The following is a 14,731-nucleotide window of genomic DNA, read 5'->3' on the forward strand; positions in this document are numbered from 1 at the left end:
CAGGTTCATTTTGAAACGTTCTGGTGGCTGGTGAGCCTCCTCGGCAAGCAGCTGGGGTCCTGAATTCTGTCCTTTCCAGCTAACAAGGAGCAGCAGGTGCAGTAAGGGAAGTAAAGCAAATGTGAGCCTCAGCTCATCCTGTGTCCAGCCCTCCACCCACTGCCCAGGGCATCCTGCACATTTGTTTCACATGGCTGAACCTCAATTTCCTGATTTCCACGATGCTGGCAGCAATGCCAGCTGCTCACAGGAGTGAGAGGGTAGCAAACAACCAGGGGCTCAGCAAGGAGCTTCTGAGCCCTCATTCTGGAGCCATCTAAGTTCAAACGCTGGCTCTGGCTACTTTCCAAACAGCTGGGCCCTAATCCCACACCACTTCAGCATCCTCCTCTGTGGAGGGAGGGCAGCACTGGTCCCTATCAAACCGCATGAGAGCAGGGAGTGAAAGAATTCACAGATATGCACAAAGCCAGATCTGTGAGCTGATTAGCCACACAGGATCTGCCTGCAGGCTCATACATTGATGTTTCACAAGCCTTAACTGGTGGGAGCCAACCCGGGTGGTGGATGGGTCCTGCAGAGGATGTAAGCAGTCGGTGGGGGATGGGGGTGAGCCAGGCCATGATGGTCTGGAGATTCTTGCAGCCTGACTGACTAGCAGCCAGTGTGCTCCTTTATTTATACAGAATTTAGTAAGCAGGATACATCCATGATGTTCCAAAACATAGATCATATAATTTTTGGTTTTGGACATGTGTTTCACTTCCTTTTGCTCATCTTTTAGTCATCATTAATAAACTATGACAGAAGAGAGTTATCATTCCCAATCATTTTCCCTCAAGTTTTGACATCATTAATAAACAGAGTTATCATTCTTACTCATTAACCCCATAACCCAATTTTTAAGAATCTAGAGGCATATGACAGCCTGTTCTCAGGCTGGTAGCTTTGGTTGCTTCAAGGACACTAGACCAAAACAAAAACTTCAATCACCCTGGGCATTTTGCTATGTCCCAAGCAGTATATTCTTAACTCTTAGTAATCAGAGTGAATAATATTCAAATTCTGGCATAATACAATCAGTGTTCACATTTATATCTTTATAGAATTTGTCTATATGAATAATCCTGGCATTCTGTTGTTCCTTGGTCATATGACATTATAGTGACTCTGTATGAGCTGACTTCTAAGAGAGGGAGGTCCTAACACCTCATACTTTTATCATCTTTCTACTCCATATTTTGCTCATCAATATGTCTCTATGTAGGGCAGAGTTGTATGCCACCTAATTGAGTGTACAGTGGGAAGAGGCTTGTAATCTGAACTGTGGCCAACTCCCCTAGCCTACCGAATCCTATTGACCTTTTTGAGTTTACTTTGTTTTGAATATCTTATTCCTATGTAAGTACAGGGACAGATGTTTGAAGAATGTCTCATAGACTCATAAAGAGACCTCTGGCTTCTTTATGTGTCACAACCTCCAAGGCGTAAGGAAGACCTTCAAGTAGATAAGGATATCTCCCTCAAAGTGGGGGTGGATAAAATAGTATGTTCAGGACTTTCCTGGGGAAGCTTAGAAGCAGTACTCTTGGGAAAAGGTATAAATGGTTCATAAGGAATTTTCCATCAATCCAATATCCCCAAATGTACAAATATTAAAAGTGCCCCAAGTATGTAACAGGTGGAGATGAAAACCAAAGGTGACATGGCAGCCATCATGTGGCTCAGCTCTGCTGGATCTTTGTCAAGCAGCTGTGCTGGCATTACGACTTCTGCCATTCCATTCAGATATGGCTGGGCCATCTCCCCCTTTTTGTTTTAAAAAGATGACTGGAAGGACAAGAATCAAAATAAGCACAACTCCTAGGATTACTCCCAAATTAATGATAATAGACGAAATGCTCTGCCCTGAACAAAAGAAGTGAGAGATTGTAAAAATCTGTTTGTAACCTCAGAAGCCAAGGTGGACTCCAACTGAGCTGAATTAATGGCTGTACTTTGTCGATGCAAAGATTGCATGTTTATCGCTAGTTCAAGATTGTTCCATAGGCCATGGAGGTAGGACCTAACCCGTTCCTAGGTTATCTTAGAAGCTATTGTATGGAAGTGGAGTGACATAAATCCATTTAAATTATGAATGACAAGAGACAGTTAATCTAACCTCAATATTTCGAACTTGATTACCTATAAATAAAACTTCTTTTTCCAAAGTTTTCACCCTATCCTCTAAATTTTTATCATTTCATTTTTTTGTGTGTGATAACATTTTCTGAGAACTGATTAACATGCTCTATAGTATGAACCTGTGCTACCCAAGATAAGAGAGTGCTTCACATGCTTTCATGTCTTCAGGGGCCAAAGGCTGGTCGTCCTGACACCCACACCCAGAAGAGCCATCTAAGGACAAATGAACAAAAAGTACTGTGTGTCCACCCTGAGTGCCAATCCCAAACAGGTGACAACTATTCTAAGTGCATTAAACTATAATAAAAAAGTATTTTTTAAAGACTATACAATACATAAAGACAAATAGTTTCAACAGAATTGTTCTAAGCAAGCAAACTTTAATCAACCTATCCACATGCTGGTTCATATGGAAGGCTCAGGTTCCTTGCCTCTAAAACGGAAACGATAGCTCCGCCCTCCTCTGGCTGAGGAGACGAAGAAAGTGAGGAGGAAGAGCCCACCTAAGCAACACGTTGCCATTATTCGGAAATGGAGAATCCCCAACCCACTACAAAAACCCAATCTCTGGAACAAAGTTCTGTCTCCCTATTAATGTCGGAAAGGCAAGTACTGATGGAAGACGTGTGAAAGAGAATTGGCATCTGCCACCTAAGAAGTCACAGCCTCCTCGACATGGGACCAGCTTCCTTGCTGGACACCTGCCCACCTGAGCTCCTTGACCATATCTCCTCTCTCCCCCTAAACTACAGAAATACTATATTTCCCCTGTCCTCCTGCCCACCTCTCCCTCCCCACATCTTCATCCACTTTTCAGCTCCTTTACTCCCTGCAAACCCCCCAGTACACTGTTGAGCTGGGTTGGTGCCATCCTACCTCACGTTGTCGTGCCTCTGGATGTAAATCTTGTGGAAAATCCTCTCTGGGGGCTTCAGGAAGTCTTCCTTCATCTCCATGGCAACATTCCGGGGCAAGAGGCTCATGAGCAACCGCTCCTGAATAGGAGAAACATCATTTGTCAGACAGCAAGGACTTCCCGATTCCTACTGGCCTAGGAGAGAAGCTGTCTTAAGTGGGTGTCTACAGACCCTGCCCAAGCAAGCCAGCACACGTCCAGGCCTGCAGGCACTGCCCAGACCCAAAGCCCCATGGACTGATACTCAAATGTGGACCACCACTGAGCAAGTAATTGACTCCAAGAAGCCTAACGCAGCATGGGTGGGCCTGACCTCATAGACGTGTTTACAGCCCCTGAATGCCACTCTTCTGGCCTATGGTGCACCAGGAGCTTCAGCCTGGCAAATTCCACTGTCTCCAACCATGGCTCCACTCGATTCCTCTCCCTCTACTGTTCCAATGGGATCCAGAAATAGTCTTCAAGATTAAGTCTGACTCCTTGTTACAGGAAGATACAGCCTCAGAGACAAGCTGACCCCTTCTCTTGGCCATTGTCTTCTTATGGCTCCCTGATCTGTGTAGGGCAAGTATTTCCTTTCTCTTCCTGGGAGAAAAGAATAAGTTTGTTTCAAGAAGGGATGAAGCACCCTGGAAAACCCATCCCAGCACCTTCCCAGGCTTCGGTTTCCTGTCTGTGAGTTGGACTCTGCCTCTCATCTTCCAGATGTGACCTTCCCTGATCTCAGCCCTGGCCTGTTCTGACCCTCCAGGCCTGTGTTGCTATGTGCTGCATCTGAAGTGTAAGGGCCTCCATTTTCCCTCAGGGCTCTTATGACCTATCTCAGGTGCCCTTGCAAAGGAAGACCAAAAATGGTCTTTCAATGGAAAGAATGGGGAAGAAGGGCCTACTGACAATGGAGGACAAGGTTGAAGGAGGAGGATCAATCCCTGCTTTGATATGCTGCAGGCTCTTTCCCCAGACTCCTGACTGTCTGGTCCAGTGTCCTGGCCATCCTCCTTCTGGGGAATTTCAGCAGTCATGTCCACGGGATGCATTCCTTCCCTGCCATTCTCTGAGACTCTCCTGGACCATGGCCCACGGTGACTGTGAGAGGCCACTTCTCTGACTAAAGGCAGCTGCAACCCTGGTGGCTTTCTCAAGTACCTGAGCCTCGGTGTCCACAGAGACCATCAGGAGGACAGCTAAGAGGGCAGCCACAGTCCCTGAGAGCCTAATGATTCCAGGAAGCGATGTAAGAGCCCCACCCTTCTGTTCCACACCGTGGACAGCAGTCATCCTGTGACTGGAAAGCTCAATGGGTATACTGGGAAAATCCAGGCAAGCTGCTAACATAAGCATACCTAGGAGGAGGACAATGATTAGAGCTGAATCTGTACATCTGAGAGAAGCTGCCAGGGTCCTGCCCCAGAGTCATACAGTCTAATGCTGTACAGAAAGGAGATACCCCCACCAGCCCCACACCAGCTCCCACTACAGTTTCCATGCATCTCCTTGCTGGATAGACCCAGACATACACATACAGGAAGGCTAGAGAAGGCAGGACTACCTGTTTAAGTTTGGGTCACAAAGAAAGAGGACACCGTTCAGGACACTCTCGGGGAGAGAAAGGCGTCTTGCATAGAGAATTTAAGGCAAAGCATGATGAGGAGTCATCAGGTCCCTTCTTAGGCTACAGGCCTCTAGGAATGCAGCCATAGATGAGGCCCTCAGAGGCGGGCAACTGCCAGCCACCAGCTGTGCTGGGCTGAAAGGAACCTCTAGGGGCAGTATTCACTGTTATGTCAGAAGTCAACAATGCACCAACCTGGGAGCTTCCAAGGAAAGTTACAGCCATGAGACTCAAAAGCACAGGCCAATGGGAATACAAAGATACCTGCACACTTTGAAGGCCATGGGGAAAGGCTACAGGAAAGGAAAGGGCAGATTCTGTGCTCTTCAGGGCCACCCCAGAGGCATAGAGGAAATGGGGGGGAGGTTCTTGAGCTGATGACCCAGAGGCTGGCTGCCTCATCTCATTCACCCATTCATACCCTTCCTTCAGAATTAACATTCTCCCACTTCCCTCCTGAAAGCCCCACAACACTCTCACCATAAGCCCACAGGGAGGCCTTAGACCATTGCTAGGCTGCTGCCCCACGTTGCCATCAGTACAAGGAAATAGAGTTGCAAGTCAAACAGTCAGACAGAGGGAGATCGCCCTCCAGGGAATCGGGCATACTGGGGTCACAGGTGCCAGTCCAGAGAAAAGAGAGGAAAGCTGGTGGACTCGGCACATGGCCTCTAGCACAGGACTGTGAAACCCTTCACATGGAAAGCTGGGCCATGGCAGGGTCACTGCAAGAAGCAGCTACGGCAGTCAGTGGTCACATGACTGTCCCATCACCTTTGCTCTAGTGCTGGCATCATTTATATTGGGACCCTTCACTGCCAGGGTTTTCGAGGTTCCCAAGCAGCTAGATGTGGACAAGAAGATAGAATTCTGACTCAGAATAAAAACCCCGAGGATCAAGTAGCCCATCCACATTGTAAAGATAATATCTGAAGTTAATTTCCGATCTCAAACCCAACCCTGAAGCGCCAACATAACCCACATCAGAAACAGGTTATAACAGCAATAAAATCTAACAGATGAGATAAGATCAAAGGCAGAAATCAAATGGACAGATGCTATTACAAATGTGGATAATACAAAGTATCACAACAGCCCATGAAAACTACATTAAACTTTAATGCATGTATGTACCTTAATTGTGACCTACATTGCAGGTTATTCACTGTAAAAATTAGATACTTACTTTATTTTGTGTGTGTGTGTGTGTGTGTGTGCATTTTGTGTAACACATGTACACCCTACTGCATGTGTGTAGATGCCAGAAGCCAATGAAATGTTTTCTTTGATCATTTTCCGCTTAGCTTTTGAGACAGTCTCTCATTGCACGCAGCATTCACCAATGGCAAGACTAGCTGCCCAATGAGCTTAGAGATCTGCCTGTTTACACCCCAACCTCCAGGGCTGGGGTTACAGAGGCACTGGACCACACCCACCTTTCTTACATGGGTGCTGGGGATCCACACAGACCTTCTCGCTTGAGAAGCAGGCACTCTGTCCACTGCATCTCCATCCCCAAATCAGATTCTTACATGGTGAGGAAGGCTTTGTTTCTGGGAAAATGGAGAAGAACTTCTCCTGGTTTCGCTCATGGAATGCCAGGAAAAGCCACGGCTATTGCACATCTAACATCGTGAGATTGACAGCTGGAGGAAAAAGGCAGGGATCGCAGACCAAGACAAGCCATGGGAATTCTGTTTGCTTCCTGTGCCCCAAATGGAAGAAGGAACTCAGGGTGTCACTGGGCACAGACCAAAAGAAGGGCCAACAAAAGACCCAGAACGGAGCAGTTCTCAAGAGGAAACTTCTGGATGATAAGTTTGCTACTCCAGGCCAAAGGCTCTGTCTGAAAAGTCTATGCTCTGATCCACCCACTCCAAGTCAACCACCAAAGCTGGACCTCCACCAGTCCCTTAATAAGGGATGGTATCAGAGAAGCCACAGAGGATCTTTCTTCACCTGACAGTATCAATACAACTCCCTTTCCTGTTGTAGAATATTATTTTGAGGTGTGTTGCCCTTGTTTATGTTGCATTTGTTTAACTCTGTGAAGCTGTGCTACTGTGCCTGTCGAAAACACCTAGTGGTCTAATGAAGAGCTGAATGGCCAATAGCAAGGCAGGAGGAAGGAGAGGCGGGGCTGGCAGGCAGAGAGGATGTATAGAAGGAGAAATCTGGGGAAAAAAAGAGGAGCTAAAGAAGGAGGAGGACCCAGGGACCAGCCACCCGCTACCACAACCAGCAACAGAAAGAAAGAAAGGTATTCAACAAAAGAGAACGGTAAAATCCCAAAGGCAAAAAACAAATGGGTTATTATAAAGTTAAGAAAAGCTGGCAATAAACAAGCCAAGCTCAGACTGGGCATTTATAATTAAGAATAGGCCTCTGTGTGTGATTTATCTGGGAGCTGCACGTGGTGGGCCCACAAAAGAGCAAAAACAAACAACACTTTCCCTTGCCAGTAAGATGTCACAGAAAACCAGCCTAACACAAGACCCCAAATAAGACAGAGCTTCATGCAATGTAACCTAGATGTCTAGATTCCAGCGGGACATTATTTATAATTCCAAAAACTAGGAAAGATGCAGACAACGTTCGGTGAACAAAGACAACTAATACATGCTGACATCCAGAGGACAGATGCTAGAATAAACACTGTAGAGACGCCACCACAGGATGACTAGAGAGAGGCTGGAAAATGGCTCAGTAGGTAAAGGGCTTGCTGCCCAAGTGTGAAGATCAGAGTTCAGATCCCAGCACCTACATAAAAGACAGGCAGCCAGGCGGTGGTGGTGCACACCTTTAATCCCAGCACTCGGGAGGCAGAGCCAGGTGGATCTCTGTGAGTTCGAGGCCAGTCTGGTCTCCAAAATGAGTTCTAGGAAAGGCAAAAAGCTACACAGAGAAACTCTGTCTCGAAAAACCAAAAAAAAAGACAGGCACAGTGACATGAGGAGGGAGAAGAAGCAGATGCATCCCATTTGGGAAGGTCCTCTGGCCATCCAGAGCTCCAGGTTCAATGAGAGACCTTGTCTCAAAAAGGGGGGGGGGGCCTGATTTTAGAGAAAAAGGCCAAAAATACACATTAGAGGGAAGAGAGCCCCTTCATCAAATGGTGCTGATCACACACAAGAATAAAACTAGATCCTTATCTGTAGTTCCGTACAATATTCACCTTCAGCTGGATCAAGGACCACAGCATAAGACCTGATATCCTGAATCTGACAGCGAAAAAAGCAGAGAGCACACTTCACTTACAAGCACGGGAAGGGCTCTCTGAACAGGGCTGCACTAGTTCAGGCATTAAGACCAGCCACTGACAAATGGGACCTCGGGAGGCTAAAAGCTTCTTCCTGTACAGCAAAGGACACGATGCAAGCCAAGAGGCAGCTATGGAACAGGAAAATTTTTACCAGCTCTACATCTAACAGAAGGTTATTATTTATAATATTCAAAGAATTCAGAAAACTATATACCAAGAAAAAAACAATAAAAAGCAAGGAATGAAACAGAGTTCTCAAAAGAAAAATACAAACGGCTAAGAAAGATTTTTTTTAAGTGTTCAACATCCCTAGCCATAAGGGAAATGCAAATTAAAACTACTTTGAGACATCACCTTACCTAAGTTAGAATGGCTAAGATTAAAAAGCCAAATTTTAACAAACTCTGACACAGATGAGGAAAAAAGAGAACACAAACTAAGGCAGCCTCTATGGAAACCAGTGTGGATGTTCCTCCAAACGCTAAAAACTGATCTGCCATCTGATCCAGCTATACCGCTCCTGGGCATATCCTCAAAGTCACTAATATCCTAATACAGAGATACTTGCCCACTCAGTTCATTGCTGCTGTATTCACAATAGCCAGGAAATGGAAACAGCCCAGATTTCCATCAACTACTGAATGGATAATGAAAACGTGGCACACAGACAGAACAGAACGCTGTTCAGCTATAAAGAAAAATAAAATGATGAAATTCTCAGACAAATCGATGGCGCTGGAAATAATCATTCTGAGTGAAGTAACAGAGACCCAGAAAGACAAATACCATATGTTCTCTCTCATATGTGGAAGCTAGCTTTAAATCTTTAGAAATGTGTATTTAAATGGGAATACTTGCAGAAGGAAGAAAAAGTCTGGTAAGGGGCCATGGTGGTAGACTTCACGGAAGAGGGGATAGAACCCAGGTGGCAGAAAGGAGGAAGGGGAGTAACGGAGCGGAAGGATCAAGTGGTGGGGGAGGGGCAGAGCAGAAGAGGGAGTAAGGTGAGGTATAACTAACACTAAAACTTCGAAAAAGCCACAGAGAAACCAACTACTGTAGAAGTTTCCTAAAATATATACATATATAAGAATCGTTAAAAAGGAGTTGCCCTATAATAGGTAGAGACATCTAGACATCCCCTAGACATCTTAGGCTATTACATCAAAGGCCCAGTGCCAGCTATAGGATACCCATTTTCACATTTTGGGGTCAATAGGGTCCCATAGTTGTCCCCAAATGTCATAGGCTCCTGTTCCTGGTTAACCTCCAGAACTTGATGGTAACACCCCATTGCTGAAGACAGCACACACTTGAGTCATAGGAAATGGAGAAATTAATGAATTTCTGAATTGAAAGCTTCATCCTCCACACTACCAGGGGAGAAAAGCAATCAATGGTTTAACCCAGCTTTGAACCCTGAAAGATACAATAATGACCGGCCTGGCAAGATATGCCCACTGGTTCAATAGTGGCATGAATGTTATGGGAGTAACCAACCATTTTCTGCTTGGATTTAAGTAGTGCTTCCCAAGACAAAATTCTTATCTGGTACCATTAACTAGGCCAAGAACCTGTGACTAATAGATCATAGTCCCTAGTGACAAACTTATTGCTATTTGCTAAATGAACATAGAATTAAACTGCCCCCCTAAGTACTTATCTTTACACTCACAGATTAGTGCATCTCTCAACCTTCATCAAAGAAACCTATCTTTATAGCACATGGTTATTACAGAGATCCATAACCAGTCATCATGCAAAACTAAAAGACTGCAAAATTCTCAGCCCTAAATGAGACATCTGTATCACACCCCTTCCTCTCAAGATGGGAAGGGGGATCATCAAGAGGAAGCAGAGGGATTGTAGAACCAGATGGAGTAGAAGACTGCAGAGAAACAGTGTTTTCTGACATTAGAAAGTGTTAACACACATGAACCACTGGGCTATGACTGCATATGCAAGACCTTCATAGACCAAGCCAACCACAGTGGAAGAGAGGCTTACAAAGTCCCACCCTTAGCTGAGGAACTTTGGCAACTGATGGCTGCTGGGGGAGCAAGAGTCCATTTTCTTCAGTGATGTGGACCAAAGACTACCCGTGCTCCAGAAGCTAGCCCTGTCCCCATGTACATACCAGCTGCACTGACTGGGTGCATTTAAAACAAAACAATACCAAAAAAAAAAGGGGGGGGAATAGTGGTGAGGGAGATAGGGGAGGAATTGGAGATAAAGGAGTGAGATTAATAATTTACTTTTTAAAAAACATAAAAGTTAAACGTGGAGAGCAACAGAGAAAAGACACATTGATCTCTGGCCTACACACACACACACATACAGGTGTGTGCAATGCACTCGTACACACACACACACACACACACACACACCAAAAAATAAGCACACTAAAAAGTGAAAAGAGATGGCAAGAATCCTTAACAAGATGTTAGCAATTTCCAACACATAAATGAAATATATATCCTACCAAATGAAATCTAATCCAAAAATGCGATGCTAATTCAGTACTGAAATATCAATGTTATATTCCACAAAAACAGGATAAATAAAATCACAGCAATTAGTACTGACAGAGAAAACAAAGAAATGCAGCTCTTATCTAAGGTGAAAATGTTTATAAAGGAGAAACAAAGAACTTCCTCATACTGATAAAGGACAGCCCCAGAAAGCCTACAGTTGGCGCCACATTTAACGGCAGAACTTCAAATGCTTCCACTGGAACAAGGGAGGGACAGTGACTCTCATTATCTGCATTTGATAACGTGTCTGGCAATCTAGCCAGTGTGGTGAGGAAAGAGAAGAGCTACAGAACAGAAGGAAGAAGTACCAAGTATACGGAGGTCTCTATATAAAACACTAGGGATCTATGAAGATAAATAACTTCAGAGAGTCATGTAGACAAACCAACATTCAAGAACCTGCCACATTTCCACATGGTAGCAATGCACACGTGTACACACACTAACTGCTGCACCTTTACAAGTGCTCAAAAGTAAAATGCTGAGATGTAAAGCTGATTTTAAAAGTGCAAAGTCTGTATTCTGACAATCAAGGCACTAAGTAAAGACCCAGAGAAGAGCTAAGTAAATGGAGATGCAATCTTCACTCACATAGGGAAGACTCAACCATGTAAGGATGCAAAGTCCCTCTAGATGACAGAACAAATGTTAGCAAAGTCCAAACAACGTTTATAGTAGGCAAAGGCAAGATCATTCCAAAATGGATATGGATAACAAAAGGAAACTGGCAGCTGACATTTGAAAAAGGACCAAGAGGTGGAAGGAGCTAGTCTACCCAATCCCAAGACTTACTACAAAGTAACAATACTCAAGATAATGTCCAGGAAAGGATGAATATTGAGGATGACCTAATAAAGTCTAGGACCCAGAAGTGGGCATACACAAATATACTTAGATTGTTTTCTTTTACAAAAATCCAATAAAGACGATGTTTTCAATAAACCACAAAGCAGCCATCCCATAACCAAGAAAGAAAGACCTTAACCTCACCCTCACACCTTGCTTAAATATCACCTTGAAATACATGCCACAGATGTATCTACTAACTCTAAAATTACACATCTGTTGGAAAAACAGAGACAACCTTTGGGAATTAGGGCTAAGCTAAGTGTTCTTAGACTCAACTCAAAGCAATAAAAGAAACTTCGATCTAGTCAACAACTTGAATGGGCCATAAAACAGGAAAAAATATGACAAATTGAATTTCATCAAAATGTAAAATGTTTGCTCACTACCAAAACAAAACAAAAATCTCTTAAGACAATGCGATGACAAGCCACAGGCTGAGGGAAGATAATTGCAAGTCGCACATCTAGTGAAGGACCAGTATCTAGTATATTTGGAGTTACCTCAGAGTCCATCAGTTTAAAAATCTTCCAGTTCTATGGTTCAACCACTTTGGAAAACGGTTTTGCTATATCTCAATATTTTTGCAAATACCACATGCCTCTGCACTATTTCTAGGCATTCATGCCAGAGAAATTAATACCTATGCTCATATGAAAACTTACACATGGTGTTCAAAACAGCTTTATTCATAATCATCATAAATTGGAAGCCACCAGGATGTCCTTCACAGACAGAATGGTTAAAACACACTGTGATAACAGCCACACTGTGGAATACCACTTAGCAATAAACAGGGATAAACTACTGATATAACCAACAACCTGAATGAACCTCCAGAGAATTACGCTCAGTATAAAAAATATCCATACACCAGATGCTTCCGTTTTTATGATATCACAAATTCACAGAGACAGAGAATTAAGAATGGAGGTGGTGAGGTCCTGGAGGGGCCACGAGAGGGGTCCTTGTGCCTGTGGCTAGATGTTCTCATTGTAACACTCTACCGCTGCAGGAAGACAGGACCCTTGGGAAACAAGGAAAAACCACGCGAGATCTGCCTTCTGTTGTGACCGCACATGGATCCACAAGTAGCTTTAAATGACAAAAAAAAAAAAAAAAAGGAAAAAGTAATAAACCAAACCGAGGCTGGAGAGATGGCTCAGTGGCAAGAGCTCACGTAGCTCTTGCAGAAGAGCTGAGTTCTGTTCTAGTACCTACATGGTGGTCATGATCACCTGTGACTATAATTCCAGGGGATGCCATGTGCTCTTCTGACCTCCCCAGGCACAGGGCACACACTCCAGACATCTGATGCACATACACACATGCAGGCAAAACACTCTTAATAATAAAGTAAGATAAGCCAGACTCTAGTTTGGAGGAAGTGGTGCATTTACACATTCCTGGTGGGAACAGGAAATGGTCAGGCACTAGAGAAAACAGTTTGGCAGTCCTTCAATACGCTAAAGTTATCCTATGCCCAGAATTTCCACTCCTAGAATTTCCCTACCACGTTCCCAAGAGACATAACAAGGTGTGTCTACACAAAAGTCTAAACAATTTTCATAGCATTATTATTTACAATATGACCAAAGCAGGGAAACAACCCAACTGTGTGTCAAATGTGAGTGGATAAACAAAATGGCCAGGCATAATGGCACACACCTGTAATTCAAGCATTCAGGAGGTCAAGGCAGGAGGATCAGGAGTTCAAGGTCAGTCTGTTACATAATGAGTTCAAAGCTAGCCTGAGCTATGTGAGACCCTATCTCATTTTTTTTTTAATTAAGTTAAATAAAATTGTAGTCCGTCCTCCCACTCCCTCCCCACTAAAACGTGGCTCATCGATACACCTGAAATAGAACTGGGCCGATGAAAAGGAAAGCAGTAAGACATAACCAACCATACACACCTTGAAAACCTCACACTGGGGGAAGCAGTCACCCACAAAGGATCGTGGACTATACTGCTCCCTTTGTATGAAATATCCAGGATAGTTACACCCAGGAAAACAGGACGTAGAGTCATGTGTATCTATGTCTAGTGTAGGGGAAGGAGGACTCTAACAGGCATGACAGCTAATGGACAGAAAGTTGCTTTGAGAAATAAGGGGAAAAAAATCCAAAATTAAATTGTATGATAATCCTATACTAGTACTATGAGGTTAATTTAATTCATATTTAATGCACTTGTCAAATAAAGTTAATATATAAGGCTACACAAAAACATAGTAAATAAAATTAATATATAGCATTAAGACATAATTCCATATAACAAAAATAATTGTGCAAATACTGAAGAAACCATTTAATTGTTTAAACTTTCGGTTAATCTTCATAGCTCACCAAGTAACAACTGTAGTAGTGCTTTGAGAAGTACAGTCAGAATAAATGAGCCTACTGAAAACTCAGCCTGAGCGCCTGGGGATGTAGCTCAGTTGAAAATGCACATGCCTAGTCGCCACAAGGAGCCCTGGGTTCCGTCTCTAGAACCACATGAATCGGGATGTGGTAGTGCAGGCCTGTAATCCCAGCTCTCAGAAACTGGAAGCAGGAGGATCACAAGTTCAAGGTTATCCCCAACCACATAGCAAGTTTAAGGTTAGCCTGGTATACATGAGACTCTGTCTCAACAAAAGGAAATTAATTAAATAAAACTAAAATCCAGACTATATTATTTAAAAGAAATATCCTTTTTCTTGATAAATTTTCTCACACACCAAGAACTCAACTGTTCCATTTACCTTGTTAAGATAACAAATTGAGTGTCCTTTAAATAGCTACACATTTCTGGAGGGTTCTGATTGAGTCCTGGCATCTGAGAAGCATGTAGGGCCCTTGGGATCCAGCCACTACATCTCAGAAGGGAAGCTGGGCTCAAGAGTGCCTTCCTGGGTGGGTTGTGGGGAAAGAAGACCCAGGAGATGATAGTGACCTTCAGATGCCACTTGCCCTGTGTTCTCCAGCTATGACTAGTAGAATCTCCAAGGCTGTGGTCCAGGGGAAGGCTGTCGGCTCAAAGCTCCCTTGAAGATGGCAGGAAGGTGATGCTGGAGGCAAGAGCCAGAGGTAGAGAAATAAAGGGACATGGGCTCAGGACACAGCTTCTATGTTATTACGGGTCGGCAGCACAAGGCCTGTCTTCCCTTCCGATGATCTCGTGTGCTGGCACTTGGTCCTCTGACCACCACACTGCAGGGAGTTCCCTTGGCTGACTGGCCACCTGTGTGCTCAAGGCCTGCCCCCACAGCACCCAATCCTACAAATGGGACCAACTTTTCTTCCCCCCTCGTCTAGTCGGAGCCTACAGAGCTCTACATCTGGTCATTTATGAAAGCGTCTTCATATCTGTAGCAACCAGCCAGTGCCCTCCAC

At 44.1% G+C, this 14,731-nt stretch overlaps 1 protein-coding gene across 1 annotated transcript in view; it reads right to left on the bottom strand.

Annotated features, from left to right (window-relative positions):
- Adcy1 (adenylate cyclase 1) overlaps nucleotides 1-14,731 on the bottom strand; it is a 126,983-nt gene that overhangs the window by 87,382 nt on the left and 24,870 nt on the right. The window contains exon 3 of the mRNA XM_036201588.1: nucleotides 3,061-3,179. Coding sequence (XP_036057481.1) covers nucleotides 3,061-3,179 — 119 coding nt within the window. The remainder of the gene's footprint in view (nucleotides 1-3,060; nucleotides 3,180-14,731) is intronic.

Source organism: Onychomys torridus, chromosome 10 (genome assembly GCF_903995425.1).
Source record: "Onychomys torridus chromosome 10, mOncTor1.1, whole genome shotgun sequence".
In the NCBI taxonomy this organism is placed as follows: domain Eukaryota; kingdom Metazoa; phylum Chordata; class Mammalia; order Rodentia; family Cricetidae; genus Onychomys; species Onychomys torridus.